Raw genomic sequence first — 14,850 nt, 5'->3', positions numbered from 1 at the left:
TTTTATTAAAATTCTATCTGCAATGAGGACGCTGTGTAAATGATGTCACATTTGGTAGGGGGGGGGGAGAGGGTGAAATTGGGATAGTTTGTTTCAAGAGAGAAGAAAGGGGCTATAAGAAGTGTCATGTCACACAATTTTGCTAAAATAAAAATATTTAAGGTTACCAAGTTAAATATATTTTATTTTTTTCTAAATTTTTTCATCAAAATCAGTTAATAAGTAATCATAGTTAAAATTAAAAATGTCATTAAAGCACATAATGCGTAATTGGAATTTATGACCTATAATATAGTGCTTTCCTTCTGAACTTGAAGCATATGTTTATGTAATAAACTCGACATGTAATACGAGGATTATGATGACATTTTGTGACAAGAGAAAGGAAATGATTCAAAATTTTTTAAAAAAGTGTGACATCATTTGTAGACTGTCCCAACTTTTTTCATTCATTTGTAGATTCAAAAGAGTTAAGCCATTATCCAGACCTTTTTTTTCTTTGAAACAATGAAAATTTTGTAATACGAGAGAGACTACTTGTTTGGGTAGGTTATTACAAAATGTTCATTTATCTTGAATCGCAAAGAAATATCTTCTATGACAAAATGCTTATCCTCAATTAACATTTATCAGCTTTATTATAAATAAATATGCGTTTTGCCACAAATTATGGGCCAAAATCAGAACACTAATTACTGTATTAGGATTGACTCAATTGGGCATTTTTTCTTTTAACCACTTTTTTGCACTTTACATGAAAAGTTATAAATTGTGCTTTGCTTTAGAAGCTGATTCAGGTTCTTTGAAAAGCTCTTAAAATATGTATGTTGCTATTTTGTTTCATGTTTTCATCAAAGTTTAAATAATTTCCTCTTAAAAAATGATAAAAAGGGGGGGGGGAATTGATTAAAACAAACTGTTGCCGTAGCAACAGAACATATTGATTATTCAATAAAAGGTTATTAAGTAATTGATTAGTAAGTAATTTTTATTCTCAAATATTTATTGAAACACTCTGTAGGAACGGTTTATTCTGATGAGAAAATGAATTAATAAAAATTTTAATTGTCAATTGAATTCCTTTTGTTTAAAATATAATGTAATGGTTATCTCAAAATCCTTAAATAAATCAACCCAATCAAATAACCTTTTTTTAAAAAAATAATAATAAATAAATAAATACTCATTATATGAATTTGAGATTTTTAGAATATGAAATGCATTGTGGGGAATAGTAGTTATCAACCATGTGAACTTTCATCTGTGAAAAGGTACCCTACCGTAGAATCGAGTTAACGTGTCTTAAAAACTAATGAATTCGAATTATATTTTTTTAGTGGTAGATACACGAAAGCACTCCCAAACCAGAATATTATCTGTGATAGAGTTCGATGAATGGATACCACTAGTTGATTCGTTCCTGTTTTGTGAGAAGCCGGGAGAGCTGTATTAAGTTCACGGTCGTAGTTGCTCCTTTGTTACCTTTAGCAGTCGAGTGTATGTGTTGTAAGTTGTGTGTAATCGAGACTTTGAAACGACAACGTGAGAAGGACAATATCTCAAGTAGCAAGTCTACTGTTCAATGTAGACCAGCCAACAAAGTGTGTATGTTCAAATTGGAGTGGGAGTTTCTGACAAGGTATGTGTTCTTCCGGGTTACAAATGTGGGGAGAGAATGTTTGAGATATTGACCATGTCAACCTTCACCTATGAGAACGTACCCCACCCTAGAATCAAGTTAACATGTCTTATATATTAGTGAATTGGAATTACATTTTTGTAGTGGTAGATACACTACATGCATTGTTTTCAAAAAATTTTTATGAGTGTTTTGTCTCATTTCAGTTGGTACTTCCCATTCTGTTCACAATTTGCACCATTCGAACTTTGATGCACCTCGCACCTTTCGTCCTAAACCGTCTGGTGTATCCTTTGGTAAAGGACTTCTCAGAATGCGACTAGGAAAACGCTGTTCCAGTGCACCTGAATTAGGTGATTCTCTTTTGCACTTTTCTTAAAATATATGTTAGCCTCCTCGCTCTGTAAAACCTAAGATAAAAAATGCAAAGATAGATCTTACAGAATGCCAGCCAAAATTTACAGTTCAAATTTAAATTAATTTTAATGCCAGCTATTTGTAAGTTTTAATGATGTAAAAATTAGAAATAAATGGGTTGAATGGTTACTGAGATAACAGAAATTCAAATGCTTTATTAATGTTTTATAATTAAAACAGTTTTTTTCTGTTTTTAAAACTTTTATTTCTTTAAAGCTTTTTTTTTAAATATCTGTAAGAAATTTAAAATAAAAGTAGTTTAAAAAATAATTACTTTTATTTTTATCCATTACTGATACACTTAGTACCAATTGCATTTACTAACAATGCAAAATCTCCATTCATTCTTAACTCGTTCTTCATTGCCTGACCTATGTTATGACTGGATTTACTTGCAAAATAAACCTAACTAAACACTCATCTTTTCATTTGCAAACTTCACAATCTATTAGTATTTTTTTAAGTGTTTCTTTGATGTTGTGTTTGAATTTATACCTGAAATTAATAATGTATATTTTGAAGCTCCTGAAATATCAGAGACATCTCCTGTGTCACCCCCTCAAAATAGAAGTTGCAGAAGAACATCTTCACCTATTCATCCACCTAAAGAGAAGCACAAAGGATTGCGGAAGATATTTGGAAAGTATGATATTCTTTTCTTTCTTCACAATGGAAAAATTACAACTTAACTATTCGTGAAAGAAGTTCTCTTATTTTATACACCAAATGAAATTAGCTTTTCACTAAAAAATGCTGAGGTTCCAACTATTATGTTTTATCTTATTTAGTTTAGATTTCATATGCAGGAGGATAAAAAGGCAATATAGGCTAGTTCTAATTTCACCACATTGATTCCAAATTAACAATTTAATTTTATAGTGGAAAAAAGAGTTTCAGTGCTGTATAATTTTTAATTTAATACTTTTATCTTGGTGTTTTTTTTTTTTTTTTGTTTTGTTTTTTTTAAATTTGTAAATTTTTGCATAATTTTATTAATATTTTATACCTATATAGAATTAAGTTGTATACACAACTTAAAATCATGCTGATTTGAATTTTGCAAATGCTAACTGTATATATTTCTGTGCTATTGTTCTTTTTGATCACTGATATCTAGTTTGCAAAGTTCGAGCCTCTGAAAATTTCAATTGTTGCAGATAGTAAAATGTGTTCATTGCCTTTTAATCTAAGTGATTCTATTGTGATTTATATATTTCAATTAACGGATCATACCAACAAAATAAAAATGGGGTTCTATTGTATTGGGGTTCTATATATATATGTGTGTGTGTGTCTTATAACAGTGCCACAGGGGCATCTTTTATGGTTCAACCAGGTCTAGAATATTGATGAGATTGCATTTTTTTTTTTTTGCATTTTATTTATTATTCATGTTTTTTGTCATTTCTTATGTATGATATTTTTCTTTTTTTTTGTAGCATTTTTTGTGAATTTTAGAGGATATTTTTCATTTTAAGAAATTTTTGTTTGTGAATAAATTTTTTCCTTTATAACTTAGTGAGCATTTTGCATTGAATTTTGTTATTTTAACTATCCTCCCTTAGCAAATGTTGAACTGCGTTTTTCAAGATATAAAGAATCACACTTTTTGACTTTTCGACAATAAGTTATCTTTCAATTTTAAGAACATCAAAAAACATTTGATTATGCAATGCTATTGTGGTGTTCTTGCAAATTATGACTAAAAATTAATAAACTATTATTTATCTTTATCAGGTATTTATTCATGAATTACATATTTATTTTAATTATTAGTTTATTATTACTAAACTTATAAATAAAATCATGATTTATATTTTTTTTCATAAAATAATAAAATTCTATAAAACATATTTTCAAAATTTTTAAGGGCAATATATTTTATTTTAAGCTCATAGTTGATAGTTTTAAAGGCCTTTTTTTCAATTTTAAGGGCATTTTTAGACAATTTTTCAGTCAATAACATCCTAGCTCTGATAATATTATAAAAAAACATTAGCTAACGAGTCTTTGAAGTCTTGTAAAGGTTTAAATTAAGAAAGGCGAATTTCTAAATTTTGTTTGGAATGAAAAAAGGGAGTTTTATCCAATTTGTTGACATGTGTCTGATGCTCAGAAATAATTAACATTTCATAATTAAACTGCCTGTAAGGGGATTTTCATTCATTACCAAGTTTTTGTTCATTTGTTTCTGTAAAATACTAATTTCTTTTTTTTCTTTTCAGGGTGCGACGCAGTGGATCCGAGAACTTGAACTCCTCGGCAGCTGAATTGAAAAGGGGTGGAATTCGTGCAACTGCTGGTCCGAGACTCGGCTGGTCGGAAAAGTCGATGTTTGGAAACAATAGTTTTAAGTAAGTATGAACAAAATAATGCACTGTGATAATTCAATGGAAAGAACGCTGACCATTTGTCTGCTATGGAGGGGAGACAATGGTTTCAAGGTTTTTACTATTTCGAGTTGTGGTGTTTGGTCAAGACAGGTTTTTTTCAGATTGTTAAGAGAAAGGGAATCAGGGGAAAGCGAAGCTCCCCCACTTGAAATTTGCTGTTTCTTGTTTCTCTTGTCTTAGACTTTGTGGTGAGGGGAGTTTTTTTATCGACAAACTATAGTTAATTTACAAAAGAATGATTAAGGGTTTTCCGCCACAATTTTTTTCAAAAATTAAATAACATATATGATTTTCAATGCAGAGGTAACTTAAAAAAAATTAATGTGCAGTGTGAATTTGATAGTTCTTTTGTATTATTTAATTTCTCTTGGGTAACTTAATGTTGCATATCTATAAAAATTAGTAAACTCAAACAGGGGTTTTAAAACCTGTATTGTAGTGCTAATCAAAAACTGTATTGTAGTTCTGAAAAAATTTTTTTTACTGGAATGTATGTAGAATTCAAAAGTATCAAAGATAATTTTAAATCAATAATGATCGGCTCATCTGAAGTTATCAGACTTTTTTTTAAACTTAATTTTCTTTATTTTAACCTCTAAAGTTTTTCTCTCCTTTTATCGAAAGGCAATTGTAAATATTTTGCATTTGCATATTTAGTTTTTTCTTACGTGCATTGATTTGCTTTAAACAATTAAAAAAAATTCCATACTGAGTTACTGTTTCATGCTTTAACTACTTCTAAAAATAGCTAAACAGGAATAAAATATCCTAACTTAAATTTTAAAAAAAAGCCCCTCATGTAGATGGTTAATTTTGCTTTGACTAGGTTTAGTTGCACAGTTTCTTTCAAACCTAGTACAATAGCAAAGTTATCTTTCAAATTTGTTAGTATTATGTACAAACTATTCTAAATCTTATTTTTTAATAGAAAACTAAATATTATTTAGTAAAAAATAGTAATTTGTGCATTAAAATTCCTTAAATGCATTCCATTTCCCTAGAAAGTACTAGAACGTTATACCACATGTCCTGGACTCATCTCACCCCTGATAAAAATATACAAAATTGAATCTCTCTGTATGGATGTTGTTTTCTGCAATTGGGAGGGCTGCAGGCTCTTGACTGCCTATACTTCCGGGTGTTGAGACTCTCTTGAATAGTATTTCTTGTACACGTGTATTTACCTGATTTAATACTTATGTTCAAAAGAAGAATCATCATTTGAAAACATGTCACGTCAAGACTTTAGAATTGTCATATGAAAGAAGAATCGTTATAAAGCGCTTCTTACTTTGTTAATAATATACTAATTTCTAAATTTAAACCAAAGTGATTATTTGTAAAAGGAATTTAATCTCCCAGATCGTACAAAATTCCTACACTAATGTATGACGGTGCTTAGCTTGCACCAAGAACAAACAGTAAAAAGAGACCAAATCAGAACTGCCAAAAAAGCGAGTTCTTTCTAAATCTAGCAACCATGTTACCTTTTTTAACTCTACATTTCTTAATAACTAAAACAAATATCACTTTAAACTCAACAGAATTACTAATATCATTAATATTTTATAAAACACAACAAATTTCAAATCAGAAGTTATCTAATTTATTTCTTTTATTGAAAAAGAAATAATCTGTTTGAAAATATCCCTTCGTAGAAGAAGCTGTAGTAACCAGCTGTATACTTTCGAATCGGAAGTAGAGCAGGTCAAGAGATTGTTGTTGTTTAAATTTATCTAGAAAACACCATCCATTTTGAGTGCACCAACTATTTTACCTAACATTGTCAACTCATTGTCTCCAGCTTGAACTCATCCCTGAGGTCAAGCACTTCTTGAACTACTGTTTCAGTTGTAGTTGTAATTACATAGTAGTACTTACAGTTCATGCATGGTGCATACCGTTTTAAAAAGTCCTTAAAGATACTTATTTTCGATTTTCATTTTTTAAATGCTCTTAAAGGTGGTTTTTTTCATGGGGGGTATTTTAGAAAGTGCTAAATTTTTCCTTTTTCAAAAATGAGGTTTTTTTTCTTTACCATGTCGATTTTCGCTGTTTATTATGCAAAAGGGTGGTTTTCGCATTCAACGTTTTCACAATTCATTCAACCACAATCCGTTTCAGCCTACCGCCGCTCTTTAACGTATCATAACGCCAATCATTTTACATAAAATACTTGCGAGTCAGCATGTGCTGGGTTCGGTGAGATTATTGCACTCTCATGTGCAACTGTGCTGCATTTTGCAAGAGATCTTCTCTATCTCGGGGTTCATTTTCCACCCTCTGAAATCGAACCAAAAAATCTCTCGATCTTTTTATGGTTTCTAATATAATCAAGAAGAGAGTTCATTGTCAGAAACTAGTTATTTTATGATGATCATGTAAGGTCTTTGAAAATTATTTTGCATTTTGTTTATGTATATAGTGCTCAAAAATATTTTTAGTGCTTAAAAAGTACTCAAAAGTTGCTTATTTTTTGTTGAAGGATTTGGCTATGCACCCTGTAAGGGTCAACTTTGCCTCCTAGAATTACAGATAATAAATTTTATGAAAACAAATCTGCCACACGGCAAAGGATGTGTACCATAGAGTAACGTTAATATAGTAAAGAATACCACCTAAGGAATATTTTTGCTTGAGTTTATTTTGAGAAGTATTTTTAAAAAAAATTTAATCTTAGTATTTTCATAACAAGAGTGCCACACAATGGACAAATGATATTAATCCCAGTTGAGAAATCAAGATAAATTTAATTTTTATGAAAGACTTTTTTTTTACATTAAACTTAATCTTACTTCTTTTAAATGACAGGAAATCCTTAAAAAATTTTGTTATTTAGGAGAGAGACTACATTAGCTCTTATTAAAAGTTTAGAAAATTTTTAAATCCCTTAAAATGCTTATGTTTACTGTTAGGATTATTAGGTTATATTATTAGGAGGATTACTCCTAATAATTTAAAAATTCATCTCTATGTGTCCTAAATCATAATTTTCTTTTCTGCGCCTTAGTTTGAACACATTCAGTAATTTTGAATTTGCCCTCTTTTTACTGAAGTCAATATTTCAGTTTTTGATATTGACATTATGCAGAATTTAGTTTCGCACGTTGAAATTAATTATCACAAAAAGCTTCTATATATATATTTACTATATCTTCTAGACTAATGTACTGCTATATGTAAAGTAACTGCTTTCATCTCATTTAATGCAGAAAAACAAGTTTTGTGGAATGGGACAACAACATGATATGTGATTGGCTGATTAGCATTGGACTGAGTATGTATATCCAAGATTGTAAAAAATGGGGTAAAAATGGAGAACAATTATTAAAAGCCACCACCACAGAATTTGAAAAAGTAAATTTATTTATTTTATCATTTATATTAGTTTGATCTTTTGTTGTATAATTTTTGTTTTCATCAAAATGTTTTTTTTTTTCTTCTTTCATTTGTTGGACCAACATATTTATTATTCAAATGAAAATGAAAATCTAATTAAATGAATTCTGCACTATTTAATATTCCACATTGTTAGTGATACATTTGAAACAAGATTTTTATGTATAAAAATGAATTTGTATAAAATTAAAATTTCCATTTGGACTAATTTAAATTCACCTATTTCGCAATATGGTACAATTTCTTTTCGGAATTTACCTAGCTTAAATGTGGAAGGTGCAATTCTACAAAGGGTTTAGTTTGAACAAACAAAAATGATATTGAACTTGAACAAATTTAATATTATACTCCTGTTTCTATTGTTTGAAAAGATTCTGTTGATTTTTTTTTTCTAGCTTTAAATTTTACACTGTTCAAGAAAATGCAAAATAAAAGTTTACTTGCGTAAAAAAGTTTCAAAAATGTCTAATTTGTGTTATTAGTTGGAAATGGGTAAAAAAAAATGCCAAAAGTAAAAATATCATTTTAAAAAAAAAGATAAAATATTCCGAAGTAAAAATATCCTATTTCCAACCACTCTTCTAACTCCTGTAAAATTTCAGTTATTTCTGTGCAAATATTCTAAAAACAGTTTACGGCGTTAAACTTTCTTGTTGGTACAGTTGAGCCCTGGTTCAACGAACCCCTATTTACCGAATTTTGCGATATAGTATATTTTATGAAGTTAATGAAGTAGATTTATAGGAAACAATGAATAGTGAGTCTGACAGAGAAGTCGATGATAATGAATCTCCAATGAACACTTTGGAAACAGTTAAAACTTGTTACTGCAGTAGGATGTAAATTAAGGAGTATTTTCTTCTCTTCATGGCATCTAAAAAATACTTTTTAATTTTAAAAAATAAAGCAAATTAGCAAACCTTACTCATGAGATGCTTTAAACTTTCAGATTAATCAGCACGTAATTATTCACTGTATTTTAAGTTCCTGTATAAAAAGTGTAAGATATTTATTAATTTTGTGTATTTGCTTATTAGAGATGTTGAAATCCCACCAGAAATTTCTCACAAAGTATTCTAAGCTATCATAATTGTTATTTTATCCCATGTGAGATACGTGGTTGGGATTACTTGATTTTTCCCTTTTTAAATCCCTATGTAAAAATACAATTCACATCATTTTCAGTAAGATTTGATGCTGTTCTCTCTCCAGTATAATGTTAAAAAAAATAGCATATGTGAATTGTTTTGCTTGGGTGTTAATCTTATGCCTGCCACCATGTTGTAACATACACATATATATATATATATATATATATAGATATAGATATAGATATACAAAAGGGGGGGGGGAAACGAAGAAAATTAAGAAAAACAGATAAAAATAAGTTTTATTTACTGTGCATACGCTGCAAGTAAATAGAACTCATAAAATAAGTTCAAAATGTAAAGAAAACATGAAAAAAATTACACAACAGTGAAGAAAGGGAAAAAGAAAAATAATAATAAAAAAATTCTGAAAAAAGGAAAGAAAAAAAATCTGAAGAATGAAAGATATAATCTTTTCATAAACTCACACGATTATATCCGCAAAAAGGAGAGCTTTCTAATATTGTATCAATATTAGAACTTATATATATATATATATATATATATATATATGTCTATATATCTGTTTGTGTATTGGGCCCCATTCGTAAATACATTAAAACTGACATTTTTTTAAAGAATCACTGAGGAACTCTTGACCAATATATTGATATCATATTTTCAACGTTCTAAGTTGATGGATTCAAAATCCAAAACCATTAAAAAGGTATAATTGTTCGGATAAAGTATGTTTTAATGCATCATTTCCTGAGCCAGGATAAAGGAATTTTGCAGCAAGGAAAGGCAATGAGTGTTGGCTGTCCTTAACTTCATTTTTACATTTTTTTTACTCTATCAGCAGTACTAATTCTGCCAATTATTATAAAGTGAGGGTTTTTATTGAAAAATTCTGCAATACAGTTTTAGGGTGTGCAGAAACTCAAACCAAAGTAAAGAATCCCTGCATCCATTTTACTCTCTTCTTTGACACTTTTAAAAATAATCACTGTAGTAATCCATTATAATGACAATTCAATGAGATTGTATTTATAATTGACCTTGAATTGAGATCATAATTGACCTTGTAAGCAAATATGCGTATTTCTTGTTAAAGTTGCGATAAAAAGATAGACATTCACCTCCTTTTTATTTTTATTTTAAACAATCAATTTGATTTAGAATACATATCTAAAGTAGACAGCTTTTACCTGCAGATTGTAGACTGAATTTTTTAAGCCCTGTACTGTATAGAACACATTAATACCTACATGAAGAACAAGATTTTGCCAGAAGAAAATGAAATCAACTGCAATACCTTTTGACCTCCTGTTGACCGTGAATGTTGATTCGAATAGTCAGTTTTCAAATAATGATAAATCGTTTGAAGTCTACGGCAAAATTTCTAAAAGTAGTAGTTTTTTTTTGTAAGAGCAGGTTGTCATCCACAAATTCTTATAAAAATAAGAGGTTAAAACTGTAAAAAAGAAACTGTTTATTTTTTACTTTTCTGTATTTATACTGGAAACAAATAAACCTTTTTCATATAATATTTCTTACTTAAACAGAAGAAACATTTATTTTTCTCAAAAACTTTTGTTTTAATAGTGGGAGGTTATTAATTTTTAACTCGTTTTAACTGTGAATCTTTTGTATTAACATTTTGTCATGCTTGTGTATTGCGCTGTACTCGTTACAGCAATCTTTTATTGCATAGATTTATGCGAAACACTCTATATTTTGTCTCTTCCAGGAACTGAATATAAAGAATCCTCTTCACCGTAAAAAACTTTTGCTGGCCCTGAAGGGATCGAAAGAGATGGCGGGAGAGGAAGTGGAACCAGCAGAAAAGATAGATTATCAGTGGGTGGTGAGATGGTTGGACGACATCGGACTCCCTCAATATAAAGACGCATTCTTTGAAGCTCGAATGGATGGACGGATGCTGCATCATCTCACACTGGTGACTATTCACAATTAGAAAGATTCATTCAAAATGAAAATAGAGATTTGCTACGTTTTGTTTCAGAAATTATTTGTTCTCTTTAAGTTTCAAATATGTTACTTATCAGTTTTAGGAACCATGAAACAAACAGATAGAAAAAATACCAGGTTCTGGTTTATCCATATGGCCAACCAGAAAAATAGGCTTATATGGGGATCATTGATGATAATAAAACTTATTTAATAAGTAAATCTTGCCATCATTGCCGTTAATTATAAAAGATATCATGAATATTATTGTGAGTGTTGATAGATTTTATTTCGGTATTGAAAATATTAACCAATGTAAAAATAACATGAATTAGTTCAATTTTTTCTTACTCTATATGCGATATTAAAATTCAGCACTTATGGAGACCAATGTTTGTGTCAGTGACAACTGATGTACTTTGATCTACTTTTCTGAGTACCAGCTCATTAGCCTTTAACCAATAATACCTGAAAATTGATTAAAAGTTTGCCAGCAGATGGCTCTGCTTATGAATGAAAAAACAATAGGCAATGTTTTCAAAGTAATAAACTATAAAAAAAAATTTCAAAATAAGCATCATTGGTCAGTAATAACAAGGTGCAGTTTGGGAATAAAGTTAGCAAATACCCACTTAAATTTTTCAGTTGGAATGATCAGAAAATAATTTTTATGATTAGCAAAGACTTCTGTCCCGGAATTTAGTAAAAAAGTTTGAAATCTTTTAAAATCTTCTAGTTTCCTAAGCAGAATACAGCAATCCTTAAATTTTTTTATCCTTAGGTTTTTCAATCGATTTTTTATTGGTATGTTTGATCCCCAATCGAGAAACAATACACTACATGTAGGGGTGCACAACCTTTGACCCGTTGTAGCACCTGAACCTGAAGCAAAAATAAAAAACTATTATATTTTTTAAAAAAAACAATCAAAAATTTTGAATTGCACATTTTAAGTTTTTGAACACGCTAAATCTTAATCATTGCAGTCTTTTGATCTCTATTTTCAGTGGTTATCACTAAGAATTTCCAAAGTTTTGAAAATATCAAAAATGTTGACATTGCGACAATCCGGAATGGTGTTCTTGTCTCATATTATGTCGAAGCTAAGTCTATGTGCGCCACTGAATATCTAATAGAACATTCCAAATCCGTTCCAATGGTGTCAAATGTGCACTTATTCTTTTAATTTTATCAAAAGAAACTGCATTTCACCTCATTGTATAAGCATGCATTGTGAAACATTGTTGATAATAATTTAAAAGTGTGGATTAAAATTTTAATCAAAAAATCAATTTCAATTCTATGCCTTTAAAGTGGTGGGTCAAACACTACAAATGTTATGATGAAACAATTCATGTTATTTTTAGTGTGTATTTATTCTTGTAAAATAAAACTGAAAAATGTTTTGCATTGATTTGCATTTGGAGGTAATAAACCACCACAATCTACAAATGTCATTTTTGAATTATGTAATATTATATTCAATATTTATTTGATTTGCTTATTTTATAAAAATGTGTAAAAAACTCAGATAAACTTTGTGTAAAACTTTTTGTGATACTTGTAGTTTCTTTATAAATAACCTTAAAAATCAAATACTTTGTTAATAGCCTATTCTTTTAGCCTATTAACAAATACTTTGTTAATAGGCTAATAGAAAATGCTTGCAATATGAGGAATAATTGTTAAAATCTTAACTAAAATTTATGAAAATGTAAGAAGTTACTAAATTTTCCATTAAATTATAAAAATGAGAATAAACAATTGATATTTCATAAAAGATGCTAGGAAATAAAATGCTGATCTTTCATGAAAATCTCATTAGTTTTAAAAGAGTTTCAAAACACCTCATTAGTCCATTTTATTAAGCAATCATAAGAAACGTGTGGTTCCTTGTGCATCTTCTCGTGAAGCATAATCCATACAGCTCTAGCTGTTGGTAATTGCAATAATGGATTATGCTATTTTAGTTTTTTATAGCTCTTTTTTTTAAACAATATTAAGCGCTTTGACCTCTGTCCACATTACAAATAAGTTGTTCGTATTAATACTCAAAATAATTATTTCTGGATATTAATTTGAATCCTATTTGCTTCCTATTAGGTCAATTCAATTAGATAATACTGTAACTGTATTATCTAATTGATTACTTGCAATCAATTAGATAATACAGTTACAGTATTCTAAAGCTTAAATATTAATAAGAAAGCGTATTCACTTGATTATATTGTTTGTCTAAAATCTGTCAGTTAAAATTTGCTGTGAATGAACTTACTTATTGTGTTCCGTCAGATTTTATGTTTGGGCTTAATAAACTTGTTCTTTTAATGAAATTACTCTACACATCATAGAACAATTGCCCAATATAAATTTTTTAAATCACCTATAAAGTTTGGTCAAGTAACATAATGACACATAAAATGTTCAGTTAGGATTTTCTGCAGTTTTTGCATCACTTCATATAGAGTTGTATTATGCATGCATTATTTATTTCTTTAAGAAAAGAAGAAAAAAATTAAATTTTTTTTGAACATTTTATTTTTCTTATTTGTTTTAAAGTCTGTATTAATCAAAGTCATCCTCCGTTTTTCCGTGCTCTATATACTTCGACCTAATCAGCAAATCTCATTCTATTTAATTTTAATAAATTTTATTATATCAATATCCTTGTAAATTTTGAAAAAGTTATTTTCTGTTTTGTATTTGTTGTTCTTTTATAAGAAGTAAAATAATTTTTGTAGGATGATCTGTCTCATTTGAAAGTCACAAATCTTCTTCATCACATCAGCATCAAAACAGGAATTCAAGTGTTGAGAGAAAATAATTTCGATCCTCTCTGCCTCAGGAGGAGATCACTTCCTGACGATGTAAGAACAATTCTTTAGCAAAATTGCGAGATTTTTTAATTCTTTTTTGAAAATGGTGTGACTGCTAAATGCTTATGCATGGTGCGAGGCGTTTTTAAAAAGTGCTTAAAGGTGTTTATTTTTTGTTTTTCGTTTTTTAAAAGCTCTTAGATATGCTTTTTTTATGGGGTGTTTTTAAAAAGTGTTTCATTTTCCCGTTTTCGAAAAAGAGATTTTTTTTAGCATGTAAATTTTTGCCACATATTATACGAAACCGTACTTTTCACATTGTTCTATTCAACGCTTTCACAATTTATTCAAACTTAATGGATTTTGGCATTTCGTCGATCCATAGCATACGAAAGCACCCATCATTTTACATGTTCAATGAAATACTTGCAGGTATGTGCGTATACTGAACTGAGGTTTGTGATATTCTTGCTCTCTCATGTGCCTTTTCATTTGCAAGATATTCTCAATTTCAAGCTGCATTTTCCACCTTCTGAAGTTAAACCGAAAAATCTCTCGATCTTTTCGTGGTAGCTAATATAACCAAGAAAAAGAGTTCTATATGTCAGAAACTAATTATTTTATCATGATCATGTAAAGTCTTAAAAATTATTTCGCATTTTGTTAATGTATAGGGTGCTTAAAAATATTTTTTGAGTGCTTAAAAAGTACTTAATAGGTGCTTAATTTTTGATGAAAGATTTGGCTACGTACCCTATTATATGAGTGAACTTTTTTTAATCATCAATAGAAATGATTTTGCAAAAATTGTTATTTGATGCAAATAGATGATAGTTGTTTCACCCCCCCCCCTAGTGTCCTCCCAATGATGTGAGCCGCTGGACCAATCACAGAGTGATGGAGTGGTTGAGGAATGTTGATCTATCAGAATACGCACCTAATTTACGCGGAAGTGGTGTACATGGAGGTCTTATGGTGAGTATTCTCTTCTGTATCTTAATTTATATTCCCCCATTGCCTATTTAAAAAGGCTTTCATTCAAACAATAAATTTCACTTTCTATTTTATTCCCTGTAAAGTTTATTAGTTTAAGATTCAAAGTTGAATTAATATTTGCAAATTTAAAA

General features: G+C 29.2%; 1 protein-coding gene across 1 annotated transcript in view; it reads left to right on the top strand.

Moving 5' to 3' along the window:
* LOC107456787 (liprin-beta-1) overlaps positions 1-14,850 on the top strand; it is a 55,087-nt gene that overhangs the window by 27,129 nt on the left and 13,108 nt on the right. Inside the window, exons 11-17 of the mRNA XM_087165024.1 lie at positions 1,846-1,992; positions 2,579-2,699; positions 4,282-4,410; positions 7,662-7,806; positions 10,687-10,896; positions 13,649-13,774; positions 14,579-14,698. Of these exons, the coding sequence (XP_087021150.1) occupies positions 1,846-1,992; positions 2,579-2,699; positions 4,282-4,410; positions 7,662-7,806; positions 10,687-10,896; positions 13,649-13,774; positions 14,579-14,698 (998 nt within the window). The remainder of the gene's footprint in view (positions 1-1,845; positions 1,993-2,578; positions 2,700-4,281; positions 4,411-7,661; positions 7,807-10,686; positions 10,897-13,648; positions 13,775-14,578; positions 14,699-14,850) is intronic.

The sequence above is a fragment of the Parasteatoda tepidariorum genome, chromosome 5 (genome assembly GCF_982258835.1).
Source record: "Parasteatoda tepidariorum strain Cologne lab strain chromosome 5, Ptep-v5.0, whole genome shotgun sequence".
Classification (NCBI taxonomy): domain Eukaryota; kingdom Metazoa; phylum Arthropoda; class Arachnida; order Araneae; family Theridiidae; genus Parasteatoda; species Parasteatoda tepidariorum.
This window is presented reverse-complemented; position numbering and strand designations above follow the sequence as displayed.